This window comes from Lipophrys pholis, assembly GCF_963383615.2.
Source record: "Lipophrys pholis genome assembly, chromosome: 18".
NCBI lineage: Eukaryota > Metazoa > Chordata > Actinopteri > Blenniiformes > Blenniidae > Lipophrys > Lipophrys pholis.
This window is the reverse complement of record NC_137646.1, coordinates 13,950,813-13,966,249: the sequence shown is the minus strand read 5'-3', so window position 1 is coordinate 13,966,249 and position 15,437 is coordinate 13,950,813. Positions and strand designations below refer to the sequence as shown.

Below are 15,437 nucleotides of genomic sequence, written 5' to 3'. Positions count from 1 at the left end.
GTCGGTTAACATGATCAGATCAAAAGCACTTTATTGGTTTACAATATCGTTGTCACCTGAATGTCATTCTACCAGTAAACATTAACAGAAAATGTCTAATGTTCTATATCTGATATACAGTATCTCCACCTGCTGGACGCATGCAGCAGCTTGTCTATGCATGTCCTGATTATAACTATCTTCCAGTAAAACCTCATTCAGTGGTTTTTATTGGACAGGAATAAAAAAAATAAAAAATCTGTGCTTCTGCACTACAAACATGAAAATGTTTAACCGAGTTAGATTAATGGGTTAATTTAGCGCGATCCTAGAGCCTATAGAGCTTTCATCCTGTGTAGTGTAAGGTATTAGATTACTAATGCATCACAGTCTGAGTGAGTAAATCGATCTAAAGATCAACAGATGCTCTTAACTGCTCCATTAAAGGCCGATGAACAGCCAAACATAATCACCGAGTACAATGGAAACCAGAGAGAGGCTTAGGACAAGTGCATGAGAGAAATAAATGTTTGGTTTCAAATTCACAAGTTGACAGATATGGTCAATTAGTTAAGTACAGGTAGCTAAATGCACTAAAACAAAAATAAAAAAAGGAAAAATTTATTGTTGACACTTTTAAAGTATCTTGAATCTTTTTCTTTTGACGTATGAAGAATATGCACACAAACGCTGTTACACACCAGCCTAATCATCGGCAATGACACGAATCATGAATCGGCATGGATCATAGTTTTATGGCAGAAACGGAACTATATTCTCAATTTGAAAAAAAAAAAGCTATAACCTGGTGGGACTTCATATAAAACAGGGTGAAATGTATGTAAAAAGTACAGATACCTAAAAAGAATGAGCTTGAGTAACAAAATATACTAAAATACCTTATCTGCCACCTCTAGAAACAGAAGATGGAATAATGCATTTTTTTTACTGAAAAATACAGATTACATTATATCTGGATTCTATACAACAAAATAAGAAACTTTATACAATATTTAAATCCGATGAGATTTCTTTACTCCCTTTGACTCAATGTGTTTAACAACAAATTGTAATAAAGTGACCCTTTGCAATGTAGGTAAAATGTCAGTACATATACCTGATGATGTGACCTAGTACATGACTATTAAAAGCCACAATAAAAGAAAATGAATGTGATGATAAAAGCAGTTACAATACTCACTTTCTATTCTCACATGGAAGATTAACACCAAACAATCTCCTTTATTCAACAAAACAATTTCAAGTACAGTATATACAAATGAATTAAAGTACAAAAATCTATTTGCAAAAATGAGCTTGATAGTGTTTCTTCTGAAGTATAAAAACAAAGCATGGAACATCTAGTCCGTTGAGTTTTGTCTAATTACATTTGGACTCTTTCACATTCTTCCATTTTCACTCGTGAAGCTGGAAAAGAGAAACATGAAGCCGGCTGACGTCTCTTCAGACTCGTCTCTCCGCGCTGACCGTGGGCCGTTCCCTCTCGCCCGGGCCGGACCGTTCGTCCCGATACCATTTGATGAGATACCGACTGGCCAGCTGCAGGTTCCACTGGTACCGGGTGAGGATCTTGAGGCAGTCCTCTTTGGAGCAGAGGCTCAGGGAGTAAAGCTGTTCCAGCTGAGGAGACACAAACAAAGGCTCAGGTGCCGTCGCTCACATACTGTGGGTTTGTGTCGAGGTGCGTTCAGAATGAACTCCTATTGGAACAAGTCGCTTTCTGGTCTGACCTTGAGAAGCTGCTCCGCTCGTACCGGGTTCCAGTCGCTACGGTGAAGCGCTTTCTGAACCTCTTCAATGGTCACTCCGTGCACCGCCTCCATTATCTGAGCACAACAATGAGCTTGTGTTTTTTAATTTACTCGGCCGTGATTCATGCACGTCGAGATCGAAGCGGTGTTTGGTTCTCACCTGTCCGACATAGGCGTCTCTCGTGCTCTGCATGTGAGACACCTTCTCTGGGTAGCGTCGCTCTCGTTCTCTGTTGTCCGTCTCGTCCAGCTGCGGTGTGGAGCGTGCCATGTGGGCCATTTTATTGAGGTTTGAGCCCGCGAAGGCCTGCTGCGGTGGGGGATGGGGTTGAGGTTGAGCTTGAGGATGTGGCTGCCCTGCAGCGACTGCAACCATCTGCTGGGGCCACGAGGTGCCTGGAGGGGGATACTGCTGGGGTCGCCTCTGAGATCTCACGTTCAACCGCTTTAGGTTCGGGGGAGGCGGTCGGGGAGGGGGGTTAATGCTGGCCTCGCTGAACCGGCGAGGATCCTGCTGCGCCACCACACTACGAGCTGCCATCGCAGGAGGCACGAGGCGGCCGTGCTGATCCACTCTGACCTCTCCGAGCGTGTTGGATCGGGGCCGCTGCCCACCTAACACTGACTCCAGGCTCTGAGACATTCCTGAAACTGTGGGAAAACGGGCCTTGTCAATATAAAAACCACTGCTTTTGACTTTTATTATTATCTTCTGCTTTCACCACATGATTAGGCCACAAATGGCTCATGGGAATTTATTTTTCTTTGTACCAAATCCTATTGTAGGTATGAGGGCTGCACAATTGCAGAAGGCTACTGTCCTGTATGCATGTTGTGTGTTTTGAATGTTGTTGTTTTTGTCATTGTTGTTTTGCCATTTTGCTAAATTTCTTTTTTCATTATCATTTTGTTTCGAGATGCTTGTTGTAGGACCCCCTTGCAAATGAAAGGCTACATCTCCAGGGGTTATCCTGTTAATAAATAAATATAAATAGACAAAATTTAAGCTTTTTATATAGACACGATGCAACCTGCAGGGGGCAGACTCACAAAGTCTATGAGTTTATTTCAAGTCGGATTGAACCTCAACAATACAATGAAGACTTTCAGAAATTAAAAATCTGAATACATACACAAACAAAGCATGTTAAAATGTAGAATTATTTCAACATAAGTTAATGCGCACTAATACTTTGAGTATAACTTGCTTTACTGTTTCTTAATAGATGACACCTTGTTGAATTCAATAAGAATATAAATGGAGATTTATTCCATCCACTTTATCCACACTGTAGTCATATGATGCTAAATACTAGTGCAGGCAGCTGAGGTCCTCGACAGAGCGCCAGAACATTTTTCACACATTCAAAACTACCGGCAATCTAGAGTAGCGGCATCAAACGCATTCAGTGGGCCAGACCGATAAAATAGTGCCATAATAGCCTTTACATTTTAACATTAAAGTGTTTCTTTGTTCTGGCACAGAGTATATCTGGTGAAAATGTCTATATTTTTCGCAAAAAAACAAATAATTACTGCAGAAAATGACTACAATCTCAACATAAAGCAAATTGTAATGAAACCTTCTGGGACGAAACACTGTGAAATGTCGCAGAAATTTCTCCTATATCTGTTGCATTGTGGGTCTTTTACAAACTCACCCTGACAGCATGGCTTTGAGGCTAATGTTAGTTTGCCATCATTCATGGTAGCATCACTGATATCCCAGCTCGGGTGTTAGTGTCGTGTTGCGCCCACTACTCTTTAGTAAGTTGTTTAAAAGAATATATATAAATGTTTTCTCTGAAATTTGAACATTTGCTAGGTCGTTTGGCCGGATTAGAGCCTCTTGTGGGGCGTTTTGGCCCCGCAAGAGGGCCAAAACGTCCCGGTGTTGAACCAGGTGAACTCTTATATGGCGACAGTGTTAACCTCTGCATCACCACACCACACCAAAGAATCAATACATAAAGAAATAAAGTGGATATGAACCATCAGTTTGTGTTAGATATGTGTGTTAGATATGTTTAGAAATGTCTCATTACTCCTGTTTTCAGATGTCGTATTTCCTCCTACCTGCCATTTGATTCAGATTGGATCCCTCCTTCTCCCTGCCAGGGCCCGACCTCCAGCCTCCACCGCTGTAGGAGTCACAATAGTACACATATTAAACTGAGAGCCTCGGGTGATAGTTTGTTTTAATGACAGCGGCTAAAATTCAAGAAAACTATGATCCTAACTTTGTGCCATAGTGTAGTTAGAAAACGGTGAAGAAGAAACCTCACTCACTCGTCCAGGCTGTCCGGTGTTCCCCTGTTGCGTTGAAGGTGCGTGTCTCCATGCCCAATGTGTTGCAGACTGCCCTTCACTGGAGCCGAAATGTGGACAGAAGCAGCAGCAGCAGCAGAAGCAGCAGCAGCAGCAGCAGCAGCAGCAGCAGCAGCAGCGGCGCTGTTGCTGGGAGCAGCGGTGGAGAGACACGGCACAGTGAGGCTCGCGGGGAACCAGCCCACGTTCAGCGTCCTCTGGTTCTGACCTCGCCACTCGCTCAGCTCCAGCCTGCACTCAGACAGAGAGAGAATTAAAAACAAATGCCATCGGTATATTGGCTGATGAGCTGCAGGGTATAGTTTACCAATATGCATACAAAAGCTTTGGTATGTGTGTTTTGCTTTTGCTTCTATTGCCAATGTTTTCTAGTATTTAACTCATAATAAGATGCAGCTCCAACAAAGAGTAAAGCACCAAATGGATCCATTAACAACACAGATAGTACCAGTTATAATTGGTATGATGCACCAACTTTGACAGAATCAGACAGAAACTATTTGCAGTCGGTCAAAATGATGACATATTACATATAATCTGAAGCTTTAAGCATTTCTGTGTGGAGTTTGTCTGTTCTCCCTGTGGTCTGGTGACCTGTCCATTGTGTATTTTGAGTTGGATGAAGTAAACTAAATGGAGTAAAATACCTGTGTATCCATATGAGTATCAAACATCTGTTTAAGTGCCACAAAATAGTGGCATACTTGACATAATATAGGTAAGTTGATCATTGAAAAAGAATCAATTACCTAAATATATCTAAAATTGGCAACATGTGTTGATTTAGTCTTTTTAAAACATTCTTTAACTGAAATTACAATGAATATATAGCTACGTGTGTTTAAGGCAGGGAAACATCTGTATTTTAAGTTAAGCTGAGTGAAGTCTGTCTTTTTGTGAGTTCTCTTTTAAAATCCATCAGACATTTCTTATAAAAAAACCTCATATTTCACCACAGAGAGTTTGGAAATTGTTGGTCTACCGCAATAAATTACTTAGTTGGAGTAATAGATTGAACAACTGTATTGACGTTGCACTAATTTGTGTTGGGCATTTTTGTGCATTTTTCAATTAAAGTTGTGCTTGAACAAAAAATCGAATTAAATAAAATCCTGCATAGAAATCTGAAACATAATAAAACAGTGTGAAGATGCTGTAAAAGCAGAATGCAATTGAAAACTTGATGAGAATAACACTGGAATGCAACTTGAAAAGCAGCTGATTGAAACCCGTTTCATGCCAACAGAAAGCCCATTGTGTCGCTTTTCCTCCACTCTATGCTCCGCCTTCTTTTCCCCTCACCCACCCGTGGTCTATGACGGTCACGGGGTCATTGGCCGCGAGTGCAAGTTTTCTGAGTTCGGCAAAGTCTCTTGTTGCGAGCACCTCCATTGGTCTGGCCTGGAGAGGAACACAACAGACATTTAGACCAAATCACACACAGCAAAATGATGCACTGGATTTCAGCAACACATCAATGAGATCAATGACTTTCCTAACAGTGGATCACAAGAACTTTGTATATCCAGACCTCTGCCGCCATCGTGGTGAGCTGGAGGAAGTTGGGTCTGTCTGCAGGATTGCACGCCCAGCACTTCCTCATGACGACATACAGCCCCTGAGGACAATCCGGCGGCTTCTCCAGACGCTCGCCCTCCCGCTCCACACGCCACAAGATCTGGATCGAGCAGATTAAATGTCAGTGATGCTTAGGCTCTGAGTCACAGAGTTAATCGGACAAAAAGGAGCAGCGAAAGGGCGAGGTCACGCATTCCACAGACAAACACAACTACAACCGGCATGATGAAGCAAGCGTGTACCTGTCGACCCGACAGACCGAACCAGGGCTCCTCGCAGTAGGTGAACATCTCCCACAGGGTGACGCCGAACATCCAGACGTCAGAGGCGTGGGAGAAGGAGCCAACACGGAGGCTCTCGGGAGCACACCTGGAGGTAACGCCGGTGGGAGGTGTTACTACAATTATTCCTGATGTTATTATTACGGTCTCTACATTTCTTCAACAACTCTCACCATGCAAACGGTATTCTTTTGTGCGTCGCCATAATGTAGTGGTCCGACTCCTCGCTCAGGCCTCGCATCAGACCGAAATCGCCGATCTTCACGATGTCCTTGGAGGCCAGCAGTACGTTTCTGGCAGCGAGGTCCCGGTGGATGAATCTCCTGCTCTCCAGGTAGTCCATACCCGCCGCGATCTGGGTGGCAAAGTGCCAGAGGCGCACCAGAGGGTACTCGTACTGTCGGGATCGCAGGGTGTCGTAGAGCGAGCCCATGAGAGCCAACTCCGTGACCTAGAGGACAAGAGAAGCGTGTCAGTGTTCATTCCAGCTCCAAAAATCATTTCACAACTTAAATTCGTTGCCTCACCATCTTGAGCGGCTGCGTGAGCACCACGCCGTAGAGCCGTATGATGTTGGGGTGGTCCAGGGACTGCATGGTGGTCACTTCCTGGAGGAAGTCCATCAGGGTTTCTGCATGCCTCGACGTGCTGCTCCTCAGCGATTTGACTGCGACAGGCAGCTGAGGAACATGTGAAGATAAACATTGAGTCTCAGGCAGGTTGGTACAATCTGACCATTGACCAATCACAATAAACCTCATTCGGGAATTAAGAGCTCTGGAGACGCAACATGGAGTGTTGTGGTTAAGGTTTATGTACAGTTTCTGAAATAAGAAATGCTGACACGGCATAATCCAAAGCCTGAACATTATTATTTTGATAGTTCAACTTTATATAAAAGCCATAATATACTTGAACTGGTTACTTGAGTGGGGTTATATTTTGTTAAGTCCAACATATCCACTTATTGGTGTTTTAAAAAGGATATCATAATATGTAGATTTCAGTCTTTCTCAATAGAATTAAATTTTTTTTATCCTAATAATGGTGCAGTGGTGTCGGTCAAATCCACATTAAAACACATTAAACAGTGAATTTCATACATGATGCTTTATGTTATTAAGTATTTGCAATTAGTAGATGGTTTGTCTGGTTTGAAATAAGGGAAAAATCTGAAATACGGCTCCTTACCACTCTCCCTGTCGGCGTGTGCCACTCTCCCCTCCTCACCACCCCGAAGGACCCGGAGCCCAACTTCTCCCCCAGATGCAGCTCACTGTCTGGGATCAGCGACGGAAGAGCCCGGTTGCTCGCCTCCTGGCTTTTACCGCCACTGAACTGCTCCACACTCTCTGCTGTACCCCGGCCGCCAAACACCTGTGTGCATCCGTACATTATTTAAATTTTAAAAAAGCCATGTCGTTCACAGTCTTGCACAAGCGAAATGAAGTCTAATGGCATCAGACCTTGGGGATCCATGATCGGGCACGGGAGCTGGTCTTGTAGCGTTTCAGAGCCTCCCAGAGTCTCCGTTGTGCTGCGATAAAGAAACATGGCCGCTTGAGCCTCTTGGCATGTGGAATCGTTGAGAAGACTTGAGATCGACATTTTGACCACAAAGACACAGCTACTGCGTGTCAAAGGTACTTTAATTATAAATATCTACTTAGAGGTTTGGTGTGTCAGGAAAAAAAAGTTAACATCTGAATCTTTTTAAAAGTTCTAAGTTGTTTGAAATGACTTTCACACGTGTGTCTCTTTTAAAATCAGTTTCTGTTCACTTGTTTCTTCTCTGTTAAACGACACAGAAACACAAACACAAACTGATAATTCCCTCAATATGAGGCGACGGTACTAAACACTATACTACTACACCACTACAATAGCAGCAAATGCTAAAATATTTGGATACTGAAGTTTTATGGAAGTATTTTAGAATATTCTTTTACTTTTAAACCTTTTCTTTGAAGATAAAACAAAATTTTTTTGGTCCAAAACTACATAAGAAATCAACATTTTTCTTTGAAGTCACACAGAATAAATCTATAAATGTTATTTATAGTGATTTCGTACATCATGTTCATTTGTAAACCAACATTAAAAGCCTGAATTAATGTTGAAAATGTTATTTTTATTCTAAACACAAATGAAACAAACCAAAACCAAAAGTAGCAACAGGAAAATTAATATTTCAGCGCTGCCTTGCCATATATTGATGCAGTATAATGTTTTGATGATGCAGAGGGTGAAGAAATGAATCAAAAACCCAACATGTCTATTTGTCTCTGAAAATAAAAATTATACATTTTACTTCACTGGATGAAGCAAAATTAAATTTTTTAAGTTGGTTGAATAAAATATATATAAAAAAGAAAATTGGCTTTCCAAAACTCTTTACAGCGGCAGTGCATATTTTTTTTAATAAGAAGTATTTCAAAGCCTTTTTCTTTTTTTTGCACAATTAATGAAATCCATTATTAAGCTAGAGGTGCTGCCTGGAGGTTTCTACACAGATCGATGGAGAGGCTCACCGGGTTTGCTGATTCCTATCTGCTCCAGGTCACTTTCCTTCACGTAGTTGAAGTGCTCGATCCGAGTGATGTTGAGGCGATCTCTGACGCTGAGGTAGAACTTCTCCAGCTGGACCTCAGCCAGAAGTTGGTACAGCCACTGTGTGTCCTGGTCCATCAGCATGACCCCGACTACCTGCCTGTGGGGGGGGGGCAGATCGCAGGTCACATGACGGAGCTTTTTTAACCCAAGTTCTTTGCAGTGACTCTCCTAATTGAAACATTTTGATATGTGCGTCATTTCTGTGCTTCACTGTGTTTGTAGTCCACAGCTGCAGAGCAAAACCCCGAGAAAGTAATGATCTCTGTTTCACATTTCAATAAATAGCACAACAGCGGAGATCGGACATTTGAAACATCAAGTTAGACACAAGAGGTATAGAAGGCAGTAGGAGAAAACATGCACAATGTGTAGGAGCAGCGGCGTCAAACTCATTTCAGTTCAGAGGCCACATGCAACCCGATTTCACCCCGAGTGGGCCAGACCAGTAGAAAAGAGCCTAATTAACCTTTAAATTTAAACCTTGAAGTTTTTCTTTGATGTGGAGCAGATTATACGTTATGAAAATGTCTGTATTTTTTTTTCAAATATGAACAATTATTTCCAAAGATTGCCGCAATCTCAACACAAACAAACTAGACAAGGACTCAAATGATTCTAAAACACACGTTAGTGATTAAAACAAGGTTATTAGTGAAATACAAAGAAATGACAGGAGAAGTGTTTTTGTGTGTTATTTGAAAAATATTAGTGATATAAGAGAGAGTGGCTATGTCGGCCTTCAAACTCATTTTGTTTGTTTGTTATTTGCTGTTTGCTTTTAATTTGAAATATAAAGTGATTTTCTTGAGATAATGGGGGTAAGTTAATCTTCTTTCTGCTACTTTTCATTAAGGAATTTGAAAACTTTTATTTTGTATCGTATTGTGTTGTTTCGTTTTTTTATTTTCACAATGAATGAACTTGATAAATAAACAAGCAAACAAACTAAAGCCTATTTTAGTGATGCAAAATACAGTGAAATGTCCACAAAATGGTTGTGTTTTTTCAAACTCACACTGACAGCATGTCTTGAAGGCTGATGCTCGTTTGCTATCTTTCATGGAAACATCATAGATATCTCAGTGCGGTGTTGTTTGCTACTCTATTTTCTCTAAAATCGTTACCATTTTCTCGTTGGTTTGGCCAGATTGGAGCCAGTTTTGGCCCACAGGTCTTGTGTTTTGACACGGCTCTTAACAGTCCTGAAGTTTCCTGGTGCTCACACTTCCTCACAGGCAGTAAAGCGATGCGAGCACAACCAGAGAGGGGAGATAGATTACGGTACACTCAACAGAAATAAAACCAAGAAGTATCTTTGCACCTCAAGCATGAACATGTAGATCCGACTCCGGCACTGAGGAAAGGGACCTTAGAGACAACAATACTAAACTAGAGGTGAAAACATTCCCTTGTCGGTGGATTTAGACCCACCAGTTCGACCGGATCCTGTTCAGACAGTATTCATGAACTACTGGAGTGTGTTGAAATGACTCAGAAACAGCAGCACTCCTGCAGAAAAGCCCTCCTGCACACTGGCGTCGTTTTCTTTCTCACATTAAATACCAACGATGGTCACAATCACAATCGCAGTTGTGACTCATGAGTGCAGTGATGAACTCCCTCCTTGCAAAATAAAACCCGATAAATTCCTGCTGTATTAGATGTGATTTCTGTCTCCTGCTCTAACACTTAATGGAGGTTTTACATGTCCATAAATCACCTGCTTATCAGCACACCAAGCCCAGCCGATATGAGTCAGGGAAGGCCTTCAACATTCCCCGGTCAGCTCCCCTGGAGAAAAATTAACATCCACACCAAACAACAAGTGGCACTGGAGTTGTCTCCTGCTTCGAGGCCGCTCAGTCCTACAGTTATACACGACAGGAGGGTACTCGTCTGGGCTTGCATTAACTTCCAGGGACAACTCCCAATCAAATTAGCAGCCGAGCTGAGCCAGCGCGAGGCAGACTCTCCCCGGGTCACGTTCAACGTCAAACGTAGAAACGCTCAACAGAAAGATGCACGCCGGTAAACAAAGACTGCTCTGTGTACACACTGATCAATCTTTAACCTGCTAAAATCCACTCACTTTGAAGGCATGTGTGAGCGAGAGTTTTAGTTATTTAGCTGCAAAACTGGCCTCGGTTTCATCATCATGCACAACGTAAACGACCAGGAGCGTTGTTTATCCACGACGGCTGCAGTTGTTTACACTGCTGACGTCGGCTTCCTCTGGAGGAGCTAAAGAACAAGTGAAGATGAACCCTGCTGTGACACACTGCGGTCATTAATCACTGACAGAGCGGCTCCGAAACGCTTCCCCCGCATAAGAAAATGCAAAACTTCAGCCACAGAGGTGCTATTAGATAACAGACAGATCTATTCAGAGGGGTGAAGGGTGTGCCTCTCTGTGAAACAGTTACTAAACGTATTCAGACACTTTAATGGCTGGAGTGCTGTGCTGCAAAGAATGAAAGTGAGAATAAAAAAAGTTGTTTACGTATCAAATAGTTCTATTAACTGCTATTAGAACTGTAACAAAACAGTAGTATCCTTTATGGTAACAGTTATAGTACAACCTGAATCTTATCTTCTTCTGTTATTGTTTCACTTCCATTCTGGCTCTGCTTGCTGTTTATTCTTCTCCATACCTTATAAAATGTAATTTTTTGGTGTATTTTACATGCTAATATTTACTCGCCTGTTTTAGGAATATTTATATGTATGTTTATTCTTTCATTGATTTTCTTCAAAAGTTTTACCTTTTATTGGCTTATTTCAGTGTGTATTGGTCTACCATTTATTCAATTTCATAAATTTAGGATACTTCGATTGCATGAATGTGCACTTGTGTATTTATCTGTGCAGATGTGCATGTCTTTCAATCATTCCTGAAGCACTTTGAGTTGCACGGTGATTGTCTAAAAGGTGCTATAGGATAGAATTGGAGTTGACTGGGTTCTTCATTGAGTTGTTTGGTCTTTCAAATGTTAGAAACACTCAACCTTTGTTTTCCTGAGAGTTTAATCCTATAAAATGCCCATAAATAATAATAAAAAAAAGCATATGTTGTTTCTCTGATCATGAAGGAAATAACTAAGATGGAATACGTCAAACATAACATTAAATAAGCAAGCTATGAGTACTGTTATTGATCGACTGATTGATCCACGACGGACTGTGATATATTGCTATTGATTAATGCTAGGATTGTTGTTATAGTGAACCGATGGTGTTTTAGGATGTAAATAAGAAGCAGAACTCGGCTGTTACCCTTAAATAAACAACGAAAGAACGACATATATTGTAAATACACAAATACAATGACAGGCTTGGGTTCAGAAACTTCAGAGAGTTTGAATAAGCTGCCATGATTCGGTAAATATAAAAGTGATTCATACCGTTGATCAGAATGACTCGGTCTCCCGGCTGTTGACTAGTTCCTAACCACACACGCCCCGAGAGGACTGATCCATGTTGGGATTGAAACCTCCAGCAGCGTCGACGGAGGTTTACTTTTATTGTTATTGGCCCCAAATCGCGACTCCTGCGCGGACTCTCGGTGCGGGAAAAGTCGGAGAAATCCCGGCTGGTTTTCCTGATATTGTGAATATTTCCCTGAGAGACGCTCCGACAGTTCCTGTGCTCTACCTGTGCGCCTCCCTCCGGCTCTTCTCTCCACCTCCCTCCGCTGGGCACCGTGGCCACACCTCTTCCTGCGCTCACCTGCGCAGGTAAAACCCGCAGAGACGGCTGCCTCACCCTCACCCACAGCCGGAAAGCCACTCAACTATATGACTGTGTGGAAAGTATTTCTCGTTGTTTCTCTTCACTGCACTTAAACGCATTTTTTTTCAGGTGTCAGTTGAGTATTCTTCTGATCACTATTTACTTTTCCTCCCTGCATTTGAACACAGACAATAAAATCTATATCAGGGGGGTCAAACATACAGCCGAGGCAGCCAAAGAGTTAACTGCAATATCTATATTTGACCACCAGGAGCGCACTTTAGTTTGCGTTATATGGCGAGTCAGGCAATCAGGATGTTGAAATGTTTTGACATTAAAGAACATTTCTAGGGTTCCACAATCTGATCATAATGTGAACTATCTTACTATCTTTTTAAATTCCGGCTACATATGACCAACGGTTTTATGCCTTTGAAGATGTGAATAGTGTAAATAACAATCCACATGGTGAACTGAGCCATATTGCTGAAGTTGTTTCATTCAATTTTCACCAAGCAAAAGATGTATAAAAAGGTTAAAAGGAAGAAAGAAAGTACAGGCATTTGCGTTTAAAACTATATTTGAAACTAATGAATACTCCAGAAACGTACAGATTTGAGGCTCTAATCTAAGGCTCGTGGACTAAAACCAGCCAGCAAGAGGCTCTAATCCGGCCAAACAAGCAAATTGGAAAACATATCAAAGAAGATATAGTTTTTGTTTTTGTTTTTTTACTATACAATATTTTTATAGCATTTCATGACTTTTATAACTTTTAAAACATTGGCTTTTTCTTAATAAAATTTATTTGAGAGACCCGAGCTCCGATATTGGTGATGGTGCCACGAAAGATAACAAACTAGCATTAGCCTCAAAGCCATGCTGTCAGGGTGAGTTTGTATAAACACCCATAATGCAACACATGTAGAAGTCTTCTGGGATATTTCATTTTCTTTTGTGGCAGAAATATAATAAAAATTGGCTTTATGTTTAAATTATTGTAATTTTGTGTTTGTTTTCTGTCTAAATATAGACATTTTCATCACGTGACCTCCACGTGACAACAAATAAAATCTTTGCCCCCAATAACCCGTGCTCCAAGAGTTACTTCTGGGAATAAGTTATGAGTATTCTCCTCCATGATGTTGACACATCCTTGTGTATGGACTCGAAACTTGCCATGAGCGATGACGCAAGAGAGAGCAAATTGTTTTTTTTCTCTCTTCCTGTCAGTCTTTCTTTCCCTCATACCTGCCGGAGCCGAACAGGTTTGGCAGGATTGTTTCAGTGTAAGAAGCCGCTGCTCGTTTGAATGCAAACCAGGCATTGCACAGTGAAGCGCCTGTGTGAACTTTGCACTTCCTAGTAGAGAATCTCTCGTCCTCGTCGCTCCTCCCTGCTCAACATGCTTGAATTACCAAACACCCACAATAGAGTTCGGCCATTCAAATGAGTCCCTGTACAGGAGCGGCTGGTGGATATCTGTTTTCACCTCTTATGTACTTTCAGCTTAACTACAATCACTTAATAAGAGGCACCCGGTGCAGGGTTGAGCTTAGAGTTAGTTGCTACAAGTGGTGACCTTAACAGATATGAATCATTCAAGTTAACTCACAACCTCAGCAAGTCATTCCAAACCTCCCAGGCAGGTATTTATGGTAGTTTAGCTGTCAGCCCAAAGATGAGATGAGCAGCAGAGTGTCTAGATTTCGAAAAAGAAGTGTAAAGGATGAATGTCTTAAAAAAAGAAAAGAAAAATATCAATGTCAGTTCACAGTGTTTGAAAGTGTCGTCTGTGTCGCGAGAGGCCGACCTGAATACAGTTTTACAGGAGTTGGCGTATGGGAAAATACCGTCTTAACTCAGAAATGAGCAGAGAGGAACCTGATAGTCTTCACATTTTACAGCACGAAACTCACACTCATAAGATGATACGACGCAGCAAGGCCTCAGGGCTGAGCAGTCATCACCTTGTCGATATCTGCCGTCATCGAGTTTGGAAAATTCTAGTAACGCCGTGTTTATGAACCGGGTGACAGTAAACTGTAGTATCCAGTTTGTAGTTACCATGAACACCGGTATCTGTTGTGCGTACTATTTAATCCCCTGGTTTTTTACTGCTCAGACTGAGGAGAAACAAAAGACTGGACAGGCCGGGGCGGGATGCACAGAAGTGTAAAGGTCACCTCACCAAGGTAGGTGTGAATGTGGGCGTATGTGACTGCATATGACTTGAGAACTTTTTCAACTTTTCCAGGATTTTTTCTTTACTCTGCCGTCGTCTGTTGGGATCTGCTCCAGCCACGTTCGACCCTGAATGAACGGGCAGGTTGTCTTTATTGAAACAGAATATTTCAAGGTGAATCGACTGATATCGATGGAAAAGAACAGAACAACAACAAATATCTTTTCTTCCCTGCAACATGAAGTGTTTTGTCATGGGAACGTTGTTTTGTCTCATAAAGAATGAAGTGCAATTTCTCAATCTGTGTTTCAAGGATGATCTATGTTACCATTTTTTCTTTTTTAACCTTGAGCGTCTGGAGTGCAGACATGCACGTGGATCATTTTCAAAACAATTCAGTGTATAAAAAATGGATCCATTGAAACTCCTGCTAAGGTTTTACTGTGACATCTGTCTCTTTTTGCAAGAATAAACTATTAAAATTCTTTTAAACTTTCTGATCGTTTCAGTCTGATTCCAGTGTATTTTGCCTCTGAGACGTTTTCTCCTGACAGTTCGTAATGCATCCATGGCTCTTCTGGAACACTTGTGATACACATGACTTAAATATTTGATGAAAACATATATGAAATGAAAAGAAAATGAAGAAAGCTGTAAATTTTGTCAGTCTGGATGTCTCTTCTCGATCTGCAACATTAACTATAGGTACCAATCAATTAACATCAACTTGAAGTTGTAAATATGTTATTTACATTTTGTTTTACACATTTTCCTCACACAGATTAAACAGTGTTTGCTTTATATGTGTCACTGACTATAGTTCCTACATTGTGCCCAACCCAATATAATGTTTATTTTATGTGACACAAACTGAAAAGGAAAACTAATTATCTTTTTTATAAATCATAAACTGAAAATGTTTCCCTCTTGCTTTGTATTTTGTTGAATATTTACTTACTTTAATTCTATTCT

The 15,437-nt window shown here is 41.3% G+C and overlaps 1 protein-coding gene across 2 annotated transcripts; it reads right to left on the bottom strand.

The window, feature by feature from the left end:
• Positions 1-7: 7 nt before the first annotated feature.
• On the bottom strand, positions 8-12,259 carry tnk1 (tyrosine kinase, non-receptor, 1). 2 transcript variants are annotated; one of them, XM_080486446.1, is made up of 15 exons: positions 11,953-12,223; positions 10,272-10,342; positions 8,470-8,648; positions 7,405-7,475; positions 7,130-7,315; positions 6,466-6,618; positions 6,112-6,389; positions 5,900-6,026; positions 5,611-5,757; positions 5,386-5,480; positions 4,041-4,310; positions 3,828-3,892; positions 1,912-2,402; positions 1,731-1,826; positions 8-1,620 (listed from the first exon to the last, which is right to left on the bottom strand). In XM_080486446.1, exons 3-15 carry the CDS (start codon positions 8,630-8,632, stop codon positions 1,444-1,446), a joined length of 2,319 nt encoding a protein of 772 aa, XP_080342572.1. In that variant the 5' UTR covers positions 8,633-8,648; positions 10,272-10,342; positions 11,953-12,223; the 3' UTR covers positions 8-1,443. The 2 variants fall into 2 exon arrangements, with proteins under 2 accessions (XP_080342572.1, XP_080342571.1); XM_080486445.1 differs by lacking the exon at positions 10,272-10,342 and having other exon boundaries at positions 11,953-12,259.
• Positions 12,260-15,437: the final 3,178 nt, after the last annotated feature.

Coding starts and splice junctions, on each gene's coding strand:
- tnk1 (XM_080486445.1), bottom strand. CDS start 8,632: ATGCTGATGGACCAGGACACACAGTGGCTGTACCAACTTCTGGCTGAG. Junction 3,893..4,040: donor ACACCGGACAGCCTGGACGA/GTGAGTGAGGTT, acceptor TGACTCCTACAG/CGGTGGAGGCTGGAGGTCGG. Junction 1,827..1,911: donor GAGACGCCTATGTCGGACAG/GTGAGAACCAAA, acceptor TGTTGTGCTCAG/ATAATGGAGGCGGTGCACGG.